Here is a 20,176-nt window from a genome sequence, read left to right on the forward strand (position 1 = left end):
TGAGCACTTTTTACCTCAGCCCATATGAAGTAGGGATAGAACCCACTTGGAATCCATATTGGAGTATCCCTAAACATCCAAAATCACAAGATTTCAACACTAACTACCCAAAAACGTGTAACAATGGGGAATATCGAAAACTGGGCAGAGATGAATGGAATACTTACCACAAAACTTAGATAGAATTCTAGAGGATGAGAAGAGCAATGCGTGGCCACAAACGGCTCATCAATCGGAGCTCCGTAGCTCAAGTTATGGTGGTTTGAAGATCAAAGAGAGTTAGGTTTTCTCTCTTCTCAATTTCAGCGCCCCAACCCTTCCTTTTAGGGTAAAATGAGCTGAAATGATCATAACTAATGTTTATATATGTTGGGTCTTGGGCCCACTTAGGCCCGGTTCACTTATTTTTGTCCGTTGGCCCAATTTTGGGCCAAAACCTTTAAGATTAGCGCTCCAAATCGCACTTTAAATATTTATACCTCCCCTAATTATAATTCCTCATTTCTTAATCTTATTTACTCATAATCAATTTTCTCAGCTGCAGCACCAGACAGATCTCAGCCGGTACTTCCGGTCAAAATTCCACTGCGCGCTTTTACGCAGAAAACTATGTTTTCCGACTCGAAAAAATTCACTGAATCCAAATATCATATTTAAATCATCAAATTTCAATTGCCAAATCTTCCAACCATATTCGCTCCTATTTAGCTTATTATTTAATTAATTTTGGTTAGACCGGGTATTACAAGATCTACTCAAGTGTGAGAAAGATTTTCAAGCATGACTCTATAATCCCTTTCCCAAGGCTCACATAGAGTCCATATGCATTCAACTTCTTTCCCAAGATAATTAAGTGTTTGAATGAAGAACGAAAATCTTTCTAGTATATCAAAAGAGAGATGAAGAGAAGAAGAAAGTAAGTATTACTATTGATCCATTAAAGTACAATAGAGCTCCCTCCCCCAATGAAGTGGGGTTTAGTGACTCATAACTCCTTTACAGTGAACATAAAAACTAGAAATGTAAAGACTGAAAATTAAACTAAAATTAAAGTTGAGTACAAGTAAAAAGTGATGTGTAATCCCTGCTAGGGAGTCTCCTTTACAATTCAAAGCTCCCTCTATTCATACTAGTTCTCTGCCTTCTCTATTCTTCATTTGATGCCTTCGAATTGGGCTTATGGACCTTTAGTTGGGTGTACTTGGGGGAAGGTTGTAACACCCTACCATACAAAGTCTTATGCTTAAGTCATAAGTCAGAGATGGCAAGATATTACGACCTCTAAAATAAAATTTAGTATGTATAGAAGTATGAATGATTGATTATAACTAGGAGCCTTTGTAGAAAAAGGGGTAAACAAAAAACCGCAACTCAAAAGCGCAACACTCCGATCGATAACGTAACGAACAAGGATAAACCAACGCGAGATTATATATATATACAAAGGAGTGTCAAAAACAGGAATATCAAGACTCAAGATCCGGCTGCGAAGATAACCGGTCCGAGCATAGCAATATATACATATGATAAAATAAGGAAAACCCCAAAGAAAACCCAAAGGGACACAAATACATAAAACCTATTCTCCAAAATCTCCCATAAGAGGAGTCATCACAGTTTGTATTATTTAATGGAGATAAAAGTATCTAAGCAAAACATATAAACTAAACAGAGTCCCCAAGAACAAAGAATCTTCGCGAATCTAGAAGTCTCCAGCATACTTCAGCGGGAAACCTCACGTCCTGCATCTGAAAACCACAAAATCTGCATGGGTGAGAACCAGAGGTCCCCAGCATGGTAACAGCTTCCACATATATAATACATAATAATAGAGGAAAGCCAAAGGCAATCCTAGAACTTCCTCCATACAATTCAAAGCTTATAAACAAGCTAAACCATATAAGGGCATCTGACTAAAGATTCTTCAATCTAACTAATACTTCCCTTTCCAATTCCTTCTCACCTCCCAACCACCAGCAAGAGTATAAAGTAGCAAACACAGTTATATCAGACAAAGAATATACAAATAGGAGCAGTTAAGACATTTAGACAATTAGCAAATAATATGCAGTCAAATAGGCAATCTCAAAAAAATTCACATAGTATGCATATGATGAATGCCTGTCCCTAGTGGCTGATGATATCATCTTGTCGGTTATAGAGCCAACCCGACAAGTCCTGGTCGCTAACCATTGGACTGTCCCTCTGTCGCGCATCCCCAACTCGAGTTATACTCGTTATAAACTTGATCATAAACATGATCCATATCCATCACCCTCACTGGTGAATATTTCGGGGGCGAGCTCATCCGGGTCTTTCACAGTGCCCGGCCACACTTACGACATAGGGTCAACAGAGTCTCGAGCCTCCACCTGGAGCACGTGGTGGCTAGCCACTGCTTTCTCCCAGGGATCTCGTGCCTCTGATAGTGGAAGTGCAAATCTCAATTATCAATAATTCAGCATAAACATGCATGAATTCTCATTCATGGATCAACATCCATATCAGCCATCCGGCTCACGGTTCAGTCCAGAACCAGCCAATATTCATATCATACACAGCCTTTTCGGCTCACGGTTAAATCCATAACCAACCGTTTCATTAACAATTATAGCCTTTCGGCCCATGGCATAACAAGCACTTCCACCACCATCATCCGCATCTCACATAATCATCTTTGATCCTCATTGATCATTCATTTTTCCCTTGCTTCACTCGCAAGTCACCTCATTCACTAGCCCCTTTTTAACAGCTAGGCATGTCATAATGATTTAAGACATAAATGGTGAGATCGGAGGCTTAGAAGTATGAGATTTGGCTTTTAAAACTCAAAAATCAACTTTGGGATGAAAACAGGGCCACGCGTACGCGCACTCCACGTGCACGCGTGGATGGCCTTAAAAACTCATCGACGCGCAAGCGTCATGCACGCTAACGCGTGGATTCAAAATTTGTCAATCGACGCGCACGCGTCAACCACGCGTACGCGTGGGTGTTCTCATGCCCCAGGCACAACACTGGCACAGTTCTGGCATAACTCTCTGGAAAATGGCTGGGCATTGGGTGCAGCACAATCGGCGCGCCCGCGCACATCACGCGCACGCGTGGATGGCACTTTTCGGAAGAACGGCGCGTACGCGCCAAGTGCGCCCACGCGCAAGGGGTCATTCTGCTAAAAATTTTCTAAGTTAAAAGCTACAGAATTCACAGATTTAAACCCCAATCTTCCAACGGACATAACTTCCTCATTTTAAATCGTTTTTCACCCGTTCTTTGAACGGCATGGACATCCCGGATCCAATTTCATTTCTAAACAGGTTTGGTACAAAACGGAGATCCGTAGTCCAAGTTATGTCCCGCCAAAGTGTGCCCAAAAACCACATTTTCATACAAAACCACAAAGTGCCATTTTCAAAACAAGTCATTTCCAACTCTTTTCAAAACCAATCAAAACATGCCAAGTTCATCCCTTTTCTTTGAAATCAATCAAAATATATCAAATTCAACATCAAGCCTCCTCAACTCACACATTGACACATTACCACAATTTACCAAAATCACTATCTCATCATTTTACCCCACTTCACCCAAGTGGCTCAAACTCAAACACATTGACATATCATATACTATTCCTCATGCCAATTCTCAACAACACCAATTCCAATAAATCATTATTGTACACAATCAACATCATACTCTCCATCAACATGGTTCAATCCACAATTCAACCATAACCAATCATCAAGCATATATCACAACATGCATATTTCTCATACATCATACCACCAAGGCATCAATAATCATCATCACATATATGACCACATCATATATCTCAATCATTCAACAACATGAACAATTCAATGCCTATCTTAGGGCCTCTAGCCTAAGTATTTCCTACCACATTACATATTAGATACGGGAAACCGAAACCATACCTTAGCCGAATTTCCCAAGCTAAACCGGAGCACTTCCATATCACTTATCCACAAGCTCTCAAGGCCTCAACACCTCCAAGAACAGATTTTTCACCACCAAATCCTTTCCAAGCTTTTCAAAATCACCAATCAAGCTCCAATATCCACACATATACAACCTAAGCCACAACCATCATACCCATACACAACATCTCAAAACCCAAACATCATAGAACAACAAATCACACTAGAGTTGAGAATCTTACCACACCCAAGGTCCAAGGAGACAAGTTTAACCTTCTCCTTCAAGAGAGTTGGGTCCTATAACATCAAAGAACCCAAAATCTCAACATTTTACCCATGAAACTCGAAAATAAGGGCTGGAATTTCGAACAGAAACACGTGGCTTACCTCAAGATTGATTGTATGGGTTTTGTAGAGCTCTCCGTGGTGAACGCGTGGCCGCAAACGGAGCAGCAATCGGAACTCTAGATCAAAAGTTATGGTGGTTTGAAGATCAAGTGAGAGATAGAGGTTTGAGAGAGTATTCTTCCCCCATTTCCTCTCTTTTTCAGCGTGTTTGGTGTTGTGTGAGGAGAGAGAGTGCTGAAAACTAGGGTTTTGGTTTAGTTATGTTGGACCAAGGGCCCACTTTGGGTCCGGTTGACCCGGTTTGGCCCGTTCGGTCCAATCTTGGTCCAAATTCTATAAAATTGGTACCAAAATTCTCGTCTCAGTCTCCTCTATCACATTTAGCCATAAAAATCACATTTTAGGCTTTCTAGAATAAATTCTCATTTATGGGTTAATTAGCCATTAATTAACCGGGTTTTACATTCTACCCACCTAATTGGGAATTTTGCCCACAAAATTCAAATGCAATTACCTGAGAATAAATGCGGATAATTCGATCGCATCTCTAACTCGAGTTCCCAAGTGTGTTCCTCAACACCGCCTCGACTCCAAGCCACTTTGACTAATGAAACCTCTTTTCCACGCAACCGTTTGATACTAGTATCATCAATTCTGACTGGAGCCACTGGAAGCGTCAAATCTTCCCTTAACTGGACCGACTCAGGTTCTAACACATGGCTAGCATCAGGAGTGTACTTCCGAAGCTGCGACACGTGAAACACGTCGTGCAGGTTCGAAAGATGAGGTGGTAGAGCCATTCGATACGCCACCGGTCCAACCCTCTCCAGGATCTGAAATGGACCAATGTATCGAGGATTCAACTTCTTTGCTTTAATCGCCCTACCTACTCCCGTAGTCGGAGTAACCTTAAGAAAAACATGGTCTCATTCCTCAAATTCTAAGGGCTTTCGCCTCTGATCGGCGTAACTCTTTTGACGACTCTGCGCCGTAAGCATCATATCTCGGATTTTCTTGACTTGTTCAGTAGTCTCAGCTATCATTTCCGGTCCCAACAAGCTTTTCTCTCCAGCTTCATACCAACATAGCGGAGATTGACATTTTCTCCCATACAAGGCCTCATACGGAGCCATTCCAATGCTCGCATGATAACTATTATTGTATGCAAACTCCACTAATGGCATATACCGATCACAACTCGCCGGTTGGTCCAAAACACAAGCTCTCAACATATCCTCTAGTGTTTGGATCGTCCTCTCAGATTGACCATCTGTTTGAGGATGGTAAGCCATGCTCAAGCTTAATCGGGTTCCAAAAGCCTTCTGAAATGCACCCCAAAACTTTGAAGTGAAACAAGGATCTCTATCAGAGATTATAGTAGCAGGTACACCATGAAGTCTCACAATCTCCTTTATGTATAACCGTGCTAGCTTCTCAAGGGTGTAAGTCATACGAATGGGCAAAAAGTGAGCTGACTTCGTCAGTCGGTCCACAATCACCCAAATAGCATCAAAACCAGCCCTAGTCCTTGGCAATCCTGACACAAAGTCCATTGCAATACTTTCCCACTTCCATTGTAGAATCTCTAAAGGTTGCAACATACCGGCAGGCTTTTGATGTTCAATCTTTACCTTTTGACAAGTTAAGCACTTTGAAACATATTCCGCCACATCGTTCTTCATACCCGGCCACCAAAACATCGCCTTCAAATCATGGTACATCTTAGTACTTCCCGGGTGAATGGAGAATCCGCTTTTGTGTGCCTCCTTTAAGATATCTTGCCTCAAAGTGCCAACATCCGGCACAATGATCCTACCCTTGAATCTCCATAACCCATCTTTTTCTTCCGACACTCTCCACTGTTTTCCTTGCTCAATGGCCGGTAACACTTTCCATAACGCTTCATCATCTTGATGAGCCTTTAGGAGTTCGGACTTAAAGTCACTTGAGATTTCTAGTCAGCTCAAACACAAGGTTCCGGATACCTCTCGAGCACCAATTTTAAGACTCTCGAATCCCTTGAGCAACTTCTCCTCTTGAAGCATCATCCAAGTTGCATATAACGACTTCCGACTTAACGCATCTGCCACTACGTTCGCCTTTCCCGGATGGTAATGCAATTCAAAGTCGTAGTCCTTCAACAATTCCATCCACCTTCTCTGCCTCATATTAAGCTCTTTCTGATCAAAGAGGTACTTCAAGCTCTTATGATCAGAGAAAACTTGGAACTTAACCCCATAGAGATAATGCCTCCACACCTTCAAGGCAAACACAACCGCAGCGAGTTCCAAATCGTGCGTAGGGTAACTAACTTCATGAGGTCTCAACTGTCGTGAGGCATACGCCACCACATTATGGTGCTGCATCAGCACGCACCCTAGACCCTTCAATGAGGCGTCACAATACACTTCAAAAGGCTCATTCGGCTCGGGTAACACTAACACAGGTGCAGTGGTCAACTTTTTCTTCAATGTTTGAAAGCTCTCCTCGCACTCAGGAGTCCAAACAAACGGAGTGTCTTTGCGGGTTAACTTTGTCATTGGCAAAGCTATCTGTGAAAAGCCCTTGATAAACCTTCGGTAATAGCCAGCTAAACCCAAAAAACTCCTTATCTCTATTACGGTAGTTGATTGTTTCCAATCCATTACAGCCTCCACCTTAGTTGGGTCTACGGCTATTCCCTTCTTACTCACCACATGACCCAAAAACTTCACCTCACTCTTCCAAAACTCACACTTAGACAGTTTTGCATAGAGTTTCTTCTCCTTTAGAATCTGCAACACGGTCCTCAAGTGTTCCGCATGCTCTTCTTCAGTCTTGGAATAAACTAGTATGTCATCAATGAAGACAACAACGAATTTATCCAGAAACGGACGGAAAACTCTATTCATGTAATCCATGAATACCGCAGGAGCGTTCGTCAACCCAAAAGACATTACAGTGTACTTGTAATGACCATAACGAGTTCTGAAAGCGGTCTTAGGGATATCCTCACCCCTCACCCTTATCTGGTGATAACCAGATTGCAAATCAATCTTGGAGAAAACTCCAGCTCCTTGCAACTGATCCATGAGATCATCAATTCTCGGTAGTGGGTACTTATTCTTTATTGTAACCTTGTTCAACTGCCTGTAATCCACACAGAGCCGCATACTCCCATCTTTCTTCTTCACCAGTAACACTGGAGCGCCCCACGGAGAGACACTTGGTCGTATAAAATTCTTTCCCAACAAATCCTCTAACTGAGACTTTAGCTCGTTCATCTCTAACGGTGACATCCTATAAGGAGCACTTGAGATTGGTCCCGCCCCGGGCACCAATTCAATAGCAAACTCAACCTCTCGGTTAGGTGGAAACTCATCAATATCATCGGGAAACACTTCCGGAAACTCACACACAACCGGAATCTGTTCCAACCTTTGATCATCTCCCGAAACGCCCGCGGTTAACAACATGATACCCTGACATTCGATTCCAGAACAGTTCACCATCATCGAGTTCAAGTAATAATTATTCACCACGACCGGCCCTTCTGTATCTTCCGGCATAAAGTACACCAACTTTGTAGAACAATCAAGCAGAACATGGTTCTTAGATAACCAATCCAATCCCAAGATAAGATCAAGACCGACCATCGGCAAGCAGACTAAATTATGAACAAAATCACACTGCTTGAACCTAAAGGAAACTTCCGGGCATCCTAGCCTAGTTACCGTGGCTTCATGGGTAGCATTGTACACTCTTAGATCATAACCTAAGGTTACAATATTCAATCCTAACTCATGGGCTTTCTCAAATGCAATGAATGAATGTGATGCTCCCGAATCAAATAAAGCATTTAAAGTTTGACCAACCATTTCACATTTACCTCGAATAAGTGTCTCGGATCCCTCGGCATCTATAGCTGAAGTGGTGAACACCCGACCAGTCTGTTGTGCCTTCCCAGTACCTTGTTTTTGCCTCTCAGGACAACTTGCGGCTTTATGCCCCGCCTTTTCACAATTGTAGCACAAACCCCATCCGGCCTTGCATGGTGCTCCCGGATGGTGACTTCCACACCTAGTACAAGCTTGATCATTCTGAGGCTGCTTCCCAAACTTCTTTCCTTGGGAGTTGTTGTTGTTGGGCCTCCTGAAAGAGCCTCCCCTCTTGAAAGACGTACCTCTAGGTGCAAAGCTCTTCCCTCGGTTCTGTGGAAATGAACCTTTGTGACTCCCTTTCTCAGCGGTTGCCCTTTTCACACACTCCTCAGCAACCCTACACTTGTTCACTAATTCGAAGAAAGTCCTAATCTCCATTGGTCCCACTGAACTGAAGATATCACTCCGGAGTCCTCCTTCATACTTAACACACTTCCATTCCTCATATTCCACCGGAGTCCCTTGGCACATACGAGAAAACCTGAACAGCTCCTCAAACTTGTCAGTATACTCTGATATGGACATAGTACCCTACTTCAGCTGTAACAATTCAAGTTTCTTAGCCGTCCTAGCAGAAGTCGGAAAGTACTTCTTATAGAACTCTTCTTGAAAGACATTCCAGGTGATATAGTCATCACCCTGCTGTAGAAGACGTCGGATGTCTTGCCACCAATGCGACGCTTCACCGGTGAGCATATAAGTGGCAAACTCGACACGCTGTCCTTCAGGTACCACTTGTGCTTGTAATGCTCGCTCTATAGCCTGAAACCATGTATCAGCCTCAGTCGGGCTAGTAGTTCCCTTGAACTTAGGCGGATTAACCTTCAAAAAGTTTGCCAGAGTCATCGTGCCTTGAACTCCACCTCCATCATTACCATGGTTGTTCATCTGTTGACCAAGAGCCTCAGCAGTGGCTTGCATAGCAGCAGTCATGTTCTCTAACGCAGCCATAAAGTTCACCGGGTCATTAGGGTTATTCTCCGATGCACGAGCATTCGTACGACCTCTCGCACTACCTCTACCACGTCCACGAGGCGCCATCTGGTTCCTATACACACCCAACAATCGATATTAAGTTGATCAGTCTCAATATCGGAAGTCTAGTGCTTCAAAGTCCCAAATGCATGCTCATGAACGTTTATGCCAATTATATCAAGCAGATATACTAATAGCACATAACACACACACAGAGAATGCACAGAAGCATAGTCAGTCCATCCCTCAGGCTCTACAGGAACGAACTGCTCTGATACCATAATGTAACACCCTACCATACAGAGTCTTATGCTTAAGTCATAAGTCAGAGATGGCAAGATATTACGACCTCTAAAATAAAATTTAGTATGTATAGAAGTATGAATGATTGATTATAACTAGGAGCCTTTGTAGAAAAAGGGGTAAACAAAAAACCGCAACTCAAAAGCGCAACACTCCGATCGATAACGTAACGAACAAGGATAAACCAACGCGAGATTATATATATATACAAAGGAGTGTCAAAAACAGGAATATCAAGACTCAAGATCTGGCTGCGAAAATAACCGGTCCGAGCATAGCAATATATACATATGATAAAATAAGGAAAACCCCAAAGAAAACCCAAAGGGACACAAATACATAAAACCTATTCTCCAAAATCTCCCATAAGAGGAGTCATCATAGTTTGTATTATTTAATGGAGATAAAAGTATCTAAGCAAAACATATAAACTAAACAGAGTCCCCAAGAACAAAGAATCTTCGCGAATCTAGAAGTCTCCAGCATACTTCAGCGGGAAACCTCACGTCCTGCATCTGAAAACCACAAAATCTGCATGGGTGAGAACCAGAGGTCCCCAGCATGGTAACAGCTTTCACATATATAATACATAATAATAGAGGAAAGCCAAAGGCAATCCTAGAACTTCCTCCATACAATTCAAAGCTTATAAACAAGCTAAACCATATAAGGGCATCTGACTAAAGATTCTTCAGTCTAACTAATACTTCCCTTTCCAATTCCTTCTCACCTCCCAACCACCAGCAAGAGTATAAAGTAGCAAACACAGTTATATCAGACAAAGAATATACAAATAGGAGCAGTTAAGACATTTAGACAATTAGCAAATAATATGCAGTCAAATAGGCAATCTCAAAAAAATTCACATAGTATGCATATGATGAATGCCTGTCCCTAGTGGCTGATGATATCATCTTGTCGGTTATAGAGCCAACCCGACAAGTCCTGGTCGCTAACCATTGGACTGTCCCTCTGTCGCGCATCCCCAACTCGAGTTATACTCGTTATAAACTTGATCATAAACATGATCCATATCCATCACCCTCACTGGTGAATATTTCGGGGGCGAGCTCATCCGGGTCTTTCACAGTGCCCGGCCACACTTACGACATAGGGTCAACAGAGTCTCGAGCCTCCACCTGGAGCACGTGGTGGCTAGCCACTGCTTTCTCCCAGGGATCTCGTGCCTCTGATAGTGGAAGTGCAAATCTCAATTATCAATAATTCAGCATAAACATGCATGAATTCTCATTCATGGATCAACATCCATATCAGCCATCCGGCTCACGGTTCAGTCCAGAACTAGCCAATATTCATATCATACACAGCCTTTCCGGCTCACGGTTAAATCCATAACCAGCCGTTTCATTAACAATTATAGCCTTTCGGCCCATGGCATAACAAGCACTTCCACCACCATCATCCGCATCTCACATAATCATCTTTGATCCTCATTGATCATTCATTTTTCCCTTGCTTCACTCGCAAGTCACCTCATTCACTAGCCCCTTTTTAACAGCTAGGCATGTCATAATGATTTAAGACATAAATGGTGAGATCGGAGGCTTAGAAGTATGAGATTTGGCTTTTAAAACTCAAAAATCAACTTTGGAATGAAAACAGGGCCACGCGTACGCGCACTCCACGCGCACGCGTGGATGGCCTTAAAAACTCATCGACGCGCAAGCGTCATGCACGCTAACGCGTGGATTCAAAATTTTCCAATCGACGCGTACGCGTCAACCACGCGTACGCGTGGGTGTTCTCATGCCCCAGGCACAACACTGGCACAGTTCTGGCATAACTCTCTGGAAAATGGCTGAGCATTGGGTGCAGCACAATCGGCGCGCCCGCGCACATCACGCGCACGCGTGGATGGCACTTTTCGGAAGAACGGCGCGTACGCGCCAAGTGCGCCCACGCGCAAGGGGTCATTCTGCTAAAAATTTTCTAAGTTAAAAGCTACAGAATTCACAGATTTAAACCCCAATCTTCCAACGGACATAACTTCCTCATTTTAAATCGTTTTTCACCCGTTCTTTGAAAGGCATGGACATCCCGGATCCAATTTCATTTCTAAACAGGTTTGGTACAAAACGGAGATCCGTATTCCAAGTTATGTCCCACCAAAGTGTGCCCAAAAACCACATTTTCATACAAAACCACAAAGTGCCATTTTCAAAACAAGCCATTTCCAACTCTTTTCAAAACCAATCAAAACATGCCAAGTTCATCCCTTTTCTTTGAAATCAATCAAAATATATCAAATTCAACATCAAGCCTCCTCAACTCACACATTGACACATTACCACAATTTACCAAAATCACTATCTCATCATTTTACCCCACTTCACCCAAGTGGCTCAAACTCAAACACATTGACATATCATATACTATTCCTCATGCCAATTCTCAACAACACCAATTCCAATAAATCATTATTGTACACAATCAACATCATACTCTCCATCAACATGGTTCAACCCACAATTCAACCATAACCAATCATCAAGCATATATCACAACATGCATATTTCTCATACATCATACCACCAAAGCATCAATAATCATCATCACATATATGACCACATCATATATCTCAATCATTCAACAACATCAACAATTCAATGCCTATCTTAGGGCCTCTAGCCTAAGTATTTCCTACCACATTACATATTAGATACGGAAAACCGAAACCATACCTTAGCCGAATTTCCCAAGCTAAACCGGAGCAGTTCCATATCACTTATCCACAAGCTCTCAAGGCCTCAACACCTCCAAGAACAGATTTTTCACCACCAAACCCTTTCCAAGCTTTTCAAAATCACCAATCAAGCTCCAATATCCACACATATACAACCTAAGCCACAACCATCATACCCATACACAACATCTCAAAACCCAAACATCATAGAACAACAAATCACACTAGGGTTGAGAATCTTACCACACCCAAGGTCCAAGGAGACAAGTTTAACCTTCTCCTTCAAGAGAGTTAGGTCATATAACATCAAAGAACCCAAAATCTCAACATTTTACCCATGAAACTCGAAAATAAGGGCTGGAATTTCGAACAGAAACACGTGGCTTACCTCAAGATTGATTGTATGGGTTTTGTAGAGCTCTCCGTGGTGAACGCGTGGCCGCAAACGGAGCGGCAATCGGAGCTCTAGATCAAAAGTTATGGTGGTTTGAAGATCAAGTGAGAGATAGAAGTTTGAGAGAGTATTCTTCCCCTATTTCCTCTCTTTTTCAGCGTGTTTGGTGTTGTGTGAGGAGAGAGAGTGCTGAAAACTAGGGTTTTGGTTTAGTTATGTTAGGCCAAGGGCCCACTTTGGGTCCGGTTGGCCCGGTTTGGCCCGTTCGGTCCAATCTTGGTCCGAATTCTATAAAATTGGTACCAAAATTCTCGTCTCAGTCTCCTCTATCACATTTAGCCATAAAAATCACATTTTAGGCTTTCTAGAATAAATTCTCATTTATGGATTAATTAGCCGTTAATTAACCGGGTTTTACAAAGGTTGGCGCTGCCCAAATCCAGCGCTGGATCCTTTCAGGATGCTGCCACTGAGTAAGTGAGCGTGCAAACGAGCGCTTGGCATTTTTTTCTTATCACGCGTACGCGTCGCCCACGCGTACGCCTGGCCCTTATCAATGACGCTAAGCAATCAAGCGCCCAACTCAGCACTCGTTCAATCCTGGCGCTCATTTCACGCTTATGCGTACGCGTGGACTTCATCGCAAGCGCTCAGCAAATCGAGCACCAGGTCTCACCTCCAGGGGGCACAAATTCACCTCCTCATACGTACGCGTCGCCTACACATACGCGTGGACTTCTTCGCCAGCGCTCATTTCATCCTCACGCGTACACATCGCCTACTCGTACGCGTGACCATCAAATTTTCCAAGATGAAGTATCGAATGCGCTAAGTTACTGAGCGTGCAAACGAGCGCCCAAGTGAGCACCAGACCTTGCTCCAGGAGTGCTCTTTGGTGCTTGGAAATGAGCGTGGAAATGAGCACTACTTTGAGCGCTGAGGCATGCTCTAGGTGCTCTTTGGCGCTTGCAAAATGAGCGTGAAAATGAGCGCTACTTCGAGTGCTAAGGCATGCTTCAAGTGTTGAGTAAGTGAGTGCCAAAACAAGTGCCACTTTGACCGCTGCTCTTGGTGCTTTCTGGACTCTGCTTTCTCTACCTTGCTTCTCCTATCATTAACCAAGGGAGGTACATCAAAGCTTTGATAGTTCATGAGTTAATACAAGATTTTCTATCCTATCTAAATGCAAAGAAGTCACTTAATCAAACCTTTTCTTTAACACTACTTCTTGTACTATATAACTCTTGTATTTTCATGAAATGATTACAATTTCACTAATGCTTGATGAACCAATGCATGTAGGGATATTTCATGAATCCACTTGTTTATTAACTAAATTTGCATGAAAACAAACAAAAAGCTAATAAAATAACAAGTTAAAACTACTAATGATGTAAATGCATCAGTAGAGAATTCACAAAATGTGTATCAATTTTGCGACGGTTGCAAACTACCGCTAAATAGCAGGAAAATGAAAACAATGACTGTTTTGCGACGGTTAAAAACATGAGATTGCTTGGTAAAAACAAATATTTAGGTATTTAGTAGGATATACCTAGAAGTTTATTAAATAATCAAGTACTAGAAACATCAAGATAAGTTACTAGAGTTTTTAATTTTTTTATTGTTTTTGTTGCAAATTTTAATATTTTATGTATATGGAGATGCATCTTGTTCGTTTTCATTTTCTTTAATTTTTTTCTTATTATATACCTTTTCAATATTAGAGGATCCCAGTGTGGTGGAAGTGGTACTATTGGGCATGTCCTGTGTCATGGACCTTATATGGAACAGTTGCATCACAATTTGGAGACATAACTCATATAATGGAATCAGAACATGTTTCAGTGCAAGACTTCATAAGAAGTTATTATGGCTTCAAACATGATTTCGTAGGAGTTTGTGCAATTGTGGTTTTTGGGTTTGCAATGTTATTTGCGCTCATTTTTGCCATTGCAATCAAGGTCCTAAACTTTCAAAGACGATAGCACATATGTTGGGTTTTAATTTTTAAGTCAATCCACACCTCACAAGCAATGTAACAATCAAATAGAACCTTTTTTTTTGTTTCTATTTTGTGAAATATTCTATATCATCAGATACTTTATTTAAATGTTAGAATTTAGGATTTTATATTTTGTGAAATACTCTATTAGAAAATTTATCTATTTTTATATGTTCCTATAATAAACTTTTTTTTTGTATCATAAGAACTGTATTTTCACCCATAGCATGCTCATATAACATTTAAATAGTAAAGTTAGTTATTTTTTGTTTCCAATTATAGTATGATATATAAGAGTAAGTTTAAATATTTATTTAAATAATTTTACATTGGATTTTGATCTTTATTACTTTGCTCTTGACTGAATATCAATCTTAATGTAACACTAAAATTAAGAGTAACTATTAGCAATCACTCTTGTGACAAAGTTCAGTTTACTACAATCAATACAAAGCGTACATAAAATAGTGGCGGTTTTATAAGGTGTTTGGTTGATTGCACTAGAAAATAAATTTGTGGTGACTTTTAGCAACCGTTAGTATAACTGTCATAATATTAAAAGATTGTGTCAGTTTATTTTTATGGTGGTTTATAAATATGTTAATGAAAGACAAAATCTAAATCAAATTATAATAGAAAGCATAGTATGAATCAAGTAGAATGAGAAAACCAAAGAATAAACCGAAAGAGCTACTAGGTCGAGTGAGAAGAAGCAGTGCAGTGATCAACACATTGGGGGAAAGGATGTAACACCGAAAATCGAAGGAAGGGAGCTACACGGCGACAAAGATTCTCAAAGAGTAATTCGCGCCTTTATCCCTTGTGTTCAGGCAAAAAAAAAGGTTCTCAAAGAGAAAATGCTTCTCAATGTATACAAGGAATAACAAGTTTTAATTAATTGGTATACTATTTATTTAGCAACAACTAATTTTAAAACTGCTGCTAAATTATATGATTTTACAAGTTAATTTAAATTTATTTCAAAAAGTGTCGCTATTCTTTTATTTAGTGGCGGTTTTAAAAACTGCCGTCATATACTGACAGAATAGTGAATATATGTAAAGGTTATGTTTGAATTTTATCTTAAAAATAGAAATACAGAAATAATAAATATAAATATATATAATTTTGTTTAATTTAGTTGTTGTAGAGACAGACAAAAATATGAAATTTTTCTTAGAGATAAAAAAGTGTTATAATTTATGTATATTCTTATGTAAGTATGCACAAAAAATATCTATCCTCATCTATTTATCTCAAAAACATAATCCAAATACAACTTTGAGTGCTTTTATTAACATACTAGCTAGTCAATGCCACAGAATGTTTTGATTCTACACTTAGATTCCAAGGCCTCTTTTGTTCCAACGAAATTAAGATAATCATAATAATTAAATGGCTTATAATGTCTTGGATGTTCTTCATCATCAACTAGCTCCTGGTGTGGTTGAATAGTGGTGCCAAGTGAAAATAGCCCCATAGAGAACCTATGTTTCTTTTCATTTATGATAATTCGGTGTTCACAAGCTTGAATCCTATCGTTACTCCAAACCTAGCAACACATGTAAAATAAAGGAGAATGAATTTCAGTGAATTTAATTAATAAAATTGAGAACATATAATTCAATCTCATCCAAAAATTAATTCATGAGATTGGGTTGCCTACACTTTATAAAGACACACGGGTTAGTTTCAGGTTATTTAAATTTATTAAAAATATAACTATTTATATGTATTTTTTATTAGTTTAAGTTATTGGAGACATGATTTTATAAATGATGAGTTTGAAAAATTTTAAATTATTGTGATGATCAAATATTATTAAAAATATTAATTACAAAATTATTAACTTAATTTGTTATTTCAATTGGTTGTTTAATAATTTTGTTAAAGTGTGCAGATTTTGTTATTGGGCCAAAAGTTACAAGCCCAACGTGATGAGAACATATTCAGCTGTTGTACAAAAATATTTCAATAAATTGTTGTTCAAAATTGAAGAAGAAAAGAAAGTAATGGAGCATGCTTTCCACGGTTAACTTTCTCTATGGGTTATGGAACTAAAAGTTTAATTAAATTAAATGAATGCATTGGTAACATGAAAGAAAAAATTCAAATTGATTTGATTGTTTTTAATGCTCCATATGTTATTATACATAAGGGATTGGAAGTGGGATTTAATTTGCTTTAATTTCATTCATTGCATCCAAAGCTTTTTCTCTCTTCTCTCTCTCCTCTCTATTTGCATTCGGTCATGTCCTATAGAAAGGAAGAAAGAAGAAGTCATTAGAAAATTACAGAAGAAAAAAGGCTAGGTTGTTGACCTTTGAAAAAAGAAGATCTAAAACATGGCGTGGCTTAAATCTTTGCCACAAAAGGAAGATGTGAAGAAGAAGCTTCAAGATCTCCATGCCAAAAGAAGAAGCAATCCATTTCGGTCAAAGAAAAAGATTTCTGAGATAAAACTCGTTTCCACTTTTGTTCATCCAAAACAAAAGGTAGCTACTGTAGTTACGTGGAGGAAGAAGCAAAAATGGAACAGATGAAGCTGTCAAGGATCAAGAGTTAATCAAGGGTCAGAATTCTTTCTTGGGGACAAAGTCAAGATGGAAGGCTCAGATTGATAAAGTTTGATAAGAAGGGATGAGAGAGAGGTACATGCATGTTGATTTGTTTTTGGTTTTTCGTCTCTCTTCTCTATGTCCGAACCGACCTTGGTATTGAAGAAGAAGAAGGTGGCTTGGTTGAACCGATTTTAACCTTGGAAGCTTCCCCTTCTATAATAAGGGTGAACGGCTAAGGGTTGAGACAATGAGTGAAAAGTACAGAGTTCTCATAGCTACCCGAAGCTATCTGAATTTATTTTCCTTCAATGGGTTTTATTTTGTATTTTCTTTAGTTTTGTCTGTCTAAGTCTTATGGTGAATAAGGCAAACAGAGTGAGGTTTGTAAGAAAAAGTCAGTGAGAGGAAAAAGACAGAGAGTGCAAAATTAAAGAAAAAGGCATAGATGTCTAAGAGTTCCTTTGTACATCTGTGTTGTGTTTCATGATCTTGTGGGGATTTCCTTGCAAGTTGGGTTAGCACTTTGTGTTTGAAAACTTGGCAGTTGTCCAAGTCAAGTTCAGTTTTGGGGATAGATTCTGGACTTGTCCCGGATAGGAATGGGTAGTTTCTAGGGAAGAATTGGTGTATGTAATCAGTTGATTATAATGAAATTCCATCACTGTTGTGATGGAGACTGGATGTAGGCTGCATTGCACTTAGCAGCTGAACCAGGATACTTCTGGGTGTGATTCTCTCTTTCTCTTCTACTTCATTTCTGATTCTGTTACGTAGGAGACAAAATTGAAAAATATCTCCTAACCAGTTACGAGACAAAGAAAATGTCTCTTGACTTGTTATGAGACAAAAAGCAGAAATATCTCCTAAAACTATCTAAAAGACAGAAAGTAATATTAAGCGAAAAAAGAATAAGATTCAACCCCCTCTTCTTTTAGCCAATAATTACCATCAATAAAATTGTTATAAAATCTTTTTGGAAGGTGATGTGAGATTTTAATGTCATAAGATTAAGACTTAAAATTAACACAAACAAACATACAATAAAAAGGTATCATCAATTCAAAAATGTTTTCCTAAATATTATTCTAACAAAAAATTCTTATATAAAGTTAAACAGCTAATTAAATCGTTTAAATTATTAAGACAGCCATTTATTCAATAGTTGGTAGTTGGACGTACTTAATTATAATAAATATTATAGAAATTAATTGATAAATTATTTCAATTGAGTCACATAATGAGAATAAAAATAGAGGTATATAAATATAAATTAATGACTGATTTAATAATTTTAAAAAAAATATTATTTATATACTAAAATTAGTCACAAAATTAACTACTACGTATTTGTTTATATTTAATATGGTTGTTATTATTTAGTATGTATATAATATAACATTTTTGAATGAATTATTATTAATGCAGTGCATTATAGTATGCACAAGATAATGATAAAATTGCAAGTAGTGACCCACCTGAAATGATTCCCCAGCAAGAATGAGAAACATGAAGGGTGAAGGATCAATATCAAACCACTCTCCATTTTTCAATTTAACCTGCAATCCAGTTACATTATTTTGGTGCAATATGGTGAAGAAAGAAGTGTCCTTGTGAGGCATCAATCCCAAATTACTCTCATCCTTCTTTGGAAGTGCATATCTAAAGCTCCGAAGCAAATAACTTGTTGATTCAATTAGGTCATGATAGTGCCTTTCTTCTAGACCATACCCATCACACACCATTCTTTTAGCAATATGGTCCAATTCTACCACCAAATTTGCATATACATTAAGAGTCTCGCTGTGTGAACAATATATATAATCATGAGAATTAAGCGAAAATGTTTGGTAACAAAAAAAATTAGCCAAAAACAGATATAACTTGTCTTATTTAGTATTTATTAATTGTTGTGACAATTAATGAATGCTAAATAAGGTAAGTTCTAGCTATTTTTTTTTTTTCGCTAGCATTACCGAGAATTGACAAGGTTAGAAGCATTTACAACGCTCAATAACAATATAAACGTAACGTACATAATTTAACTAGAAAAATAATGCTATATATAAATCATTTTAATTAATATTGGACTTCTAATTTTAATAATGGAAACTTTTTTTTTATATACTTATCTTTATTTCTATTTAATCGATATTCTAATTTTTACTATAGATATGATGAAAATAAATACTTTTTTCTACTCTTCAACAACCATATTCTATTTTATGTAAGCTAAGGTCAAATCTTTAAAGTCTAAAATCTAAACGAAATCGATGTCCATATATCATCATGCATGTAACAAGAAATGAAATAATTATGGAGGAAAAATATGAAAGAGAGGAGAAACATATATAACTAATTCTTAATTAAGCAATGAATTCAATTAAAAGACTAATTTTTTCAGCCAATATTATTTAATTTTTTTAAATTACCTTTTTACCTTAAATTTTAAATTTTAAGTCCTAAATCTTAATTTCAAAAGATGAGGGTTAAAAAAATAAATTTACAATAAAAATTGATTAATATTAATTAATTAAAAAATTAATAATTTTTCATACTTATTCTTAAGGAAGAGGTACCTGAAATGATGATATCCTTGTGGCCACATAACCTTAGTGAAGTGTTGAACATTTTCCATAGTTAAAGGGTCAGGGATCCCTAATGATTCATATAAAGGAACACTAGGATGTGGCCCATAATAACCATGGTAAGGCTTGTCACTAATCTTTTGCATCTTTGTTTCCAATGGAAGATCAAATAGTTCTTCCATTAAACCAAAAACTTTGTTGTTAAGTTCCATAGGAACTTTATAAGATAGTGCATAGAAACAACCATGGTCCTCTAGGGCTTCCTTTATTACTTGGCAAGCTGAATCCCAATTTTCAGTGCGAGGTTTCAAATTTTCATCACTGAAATTGATAATAGGAACTTGGGAATTAGATGAATGTTCTTCATAATTCATGATTTATTTTCAGGAAAGCATGAAGAAAATATTGGTAGAGAAAATGGAGTTAATAAAAGTCCCTCTATA

General features: G+C 38.7%; 2 protein-coding genes across 2 annotated transcripts in view; one reads left to right on the forward strand and one right to left on the reverse strand.

Moving 5' to 3' along the window:
- LOC130950616 (pleiotropic drug resistance protein 1-like) overlaps nucleotides 1-14,570 on the forward strand; it is a 36,130-nt gene extending 21,560 nt beyond the window's left edge. The window contains exon 23 of the mRNA XM_057879169.1: nucleotides 14,310-14,570. Within this exon, the coding sequence (XP_057735152.1) occupies nucleotides 14,310-14,570 (261 nt within the window). The remainder of the gene's footprint in view (nucleotides 1-14,309) is intronic.
- A 1,232-nt stretch (nucleotides 14,571-15,802) lies between these two features.
- LOC130950711 (probable 2-oxoglutarate-dependent dioxygenase AOP1) lies at nucleotides 15,803-20,176 on the reverse strand. Its single transcript, XM_057879272.1, has 3 exons — nucleotides 19,725-20,176; nucleotides 18,624-18,948; nucleotides 15,803-16,139 (listed from the first exon to the last, which is right to left on the reverse strand). The coding sequence occupies exons 1-3, from the start codon at nucleotides 20,105-20,107 to the stop codon at nucleotides 15,894-15,896; spliced, it is 954 nt and encodes a 317-aa protein (XP_057735255.1). The 5' UTR covers nucleotides 20,108-20,176; the 3' UTR covers nucleotides 15,803-15,893.

This window comes from Arachis stenosperma, chromosome 9 (genome assembly GCF_014773155.1).
Source record: "Arachis stenosperma cultivar V10309 chromosome 9, arast.V10309.gnm1.PFL2, whole genome shotgun sequence".
Taxonomy (NCBI): Eukaryota; Viridiplantae; Streptophyta; class Magnoliopsida; order Fabales; family Fabaceae; genus Arachis; species Arachis stenosperma.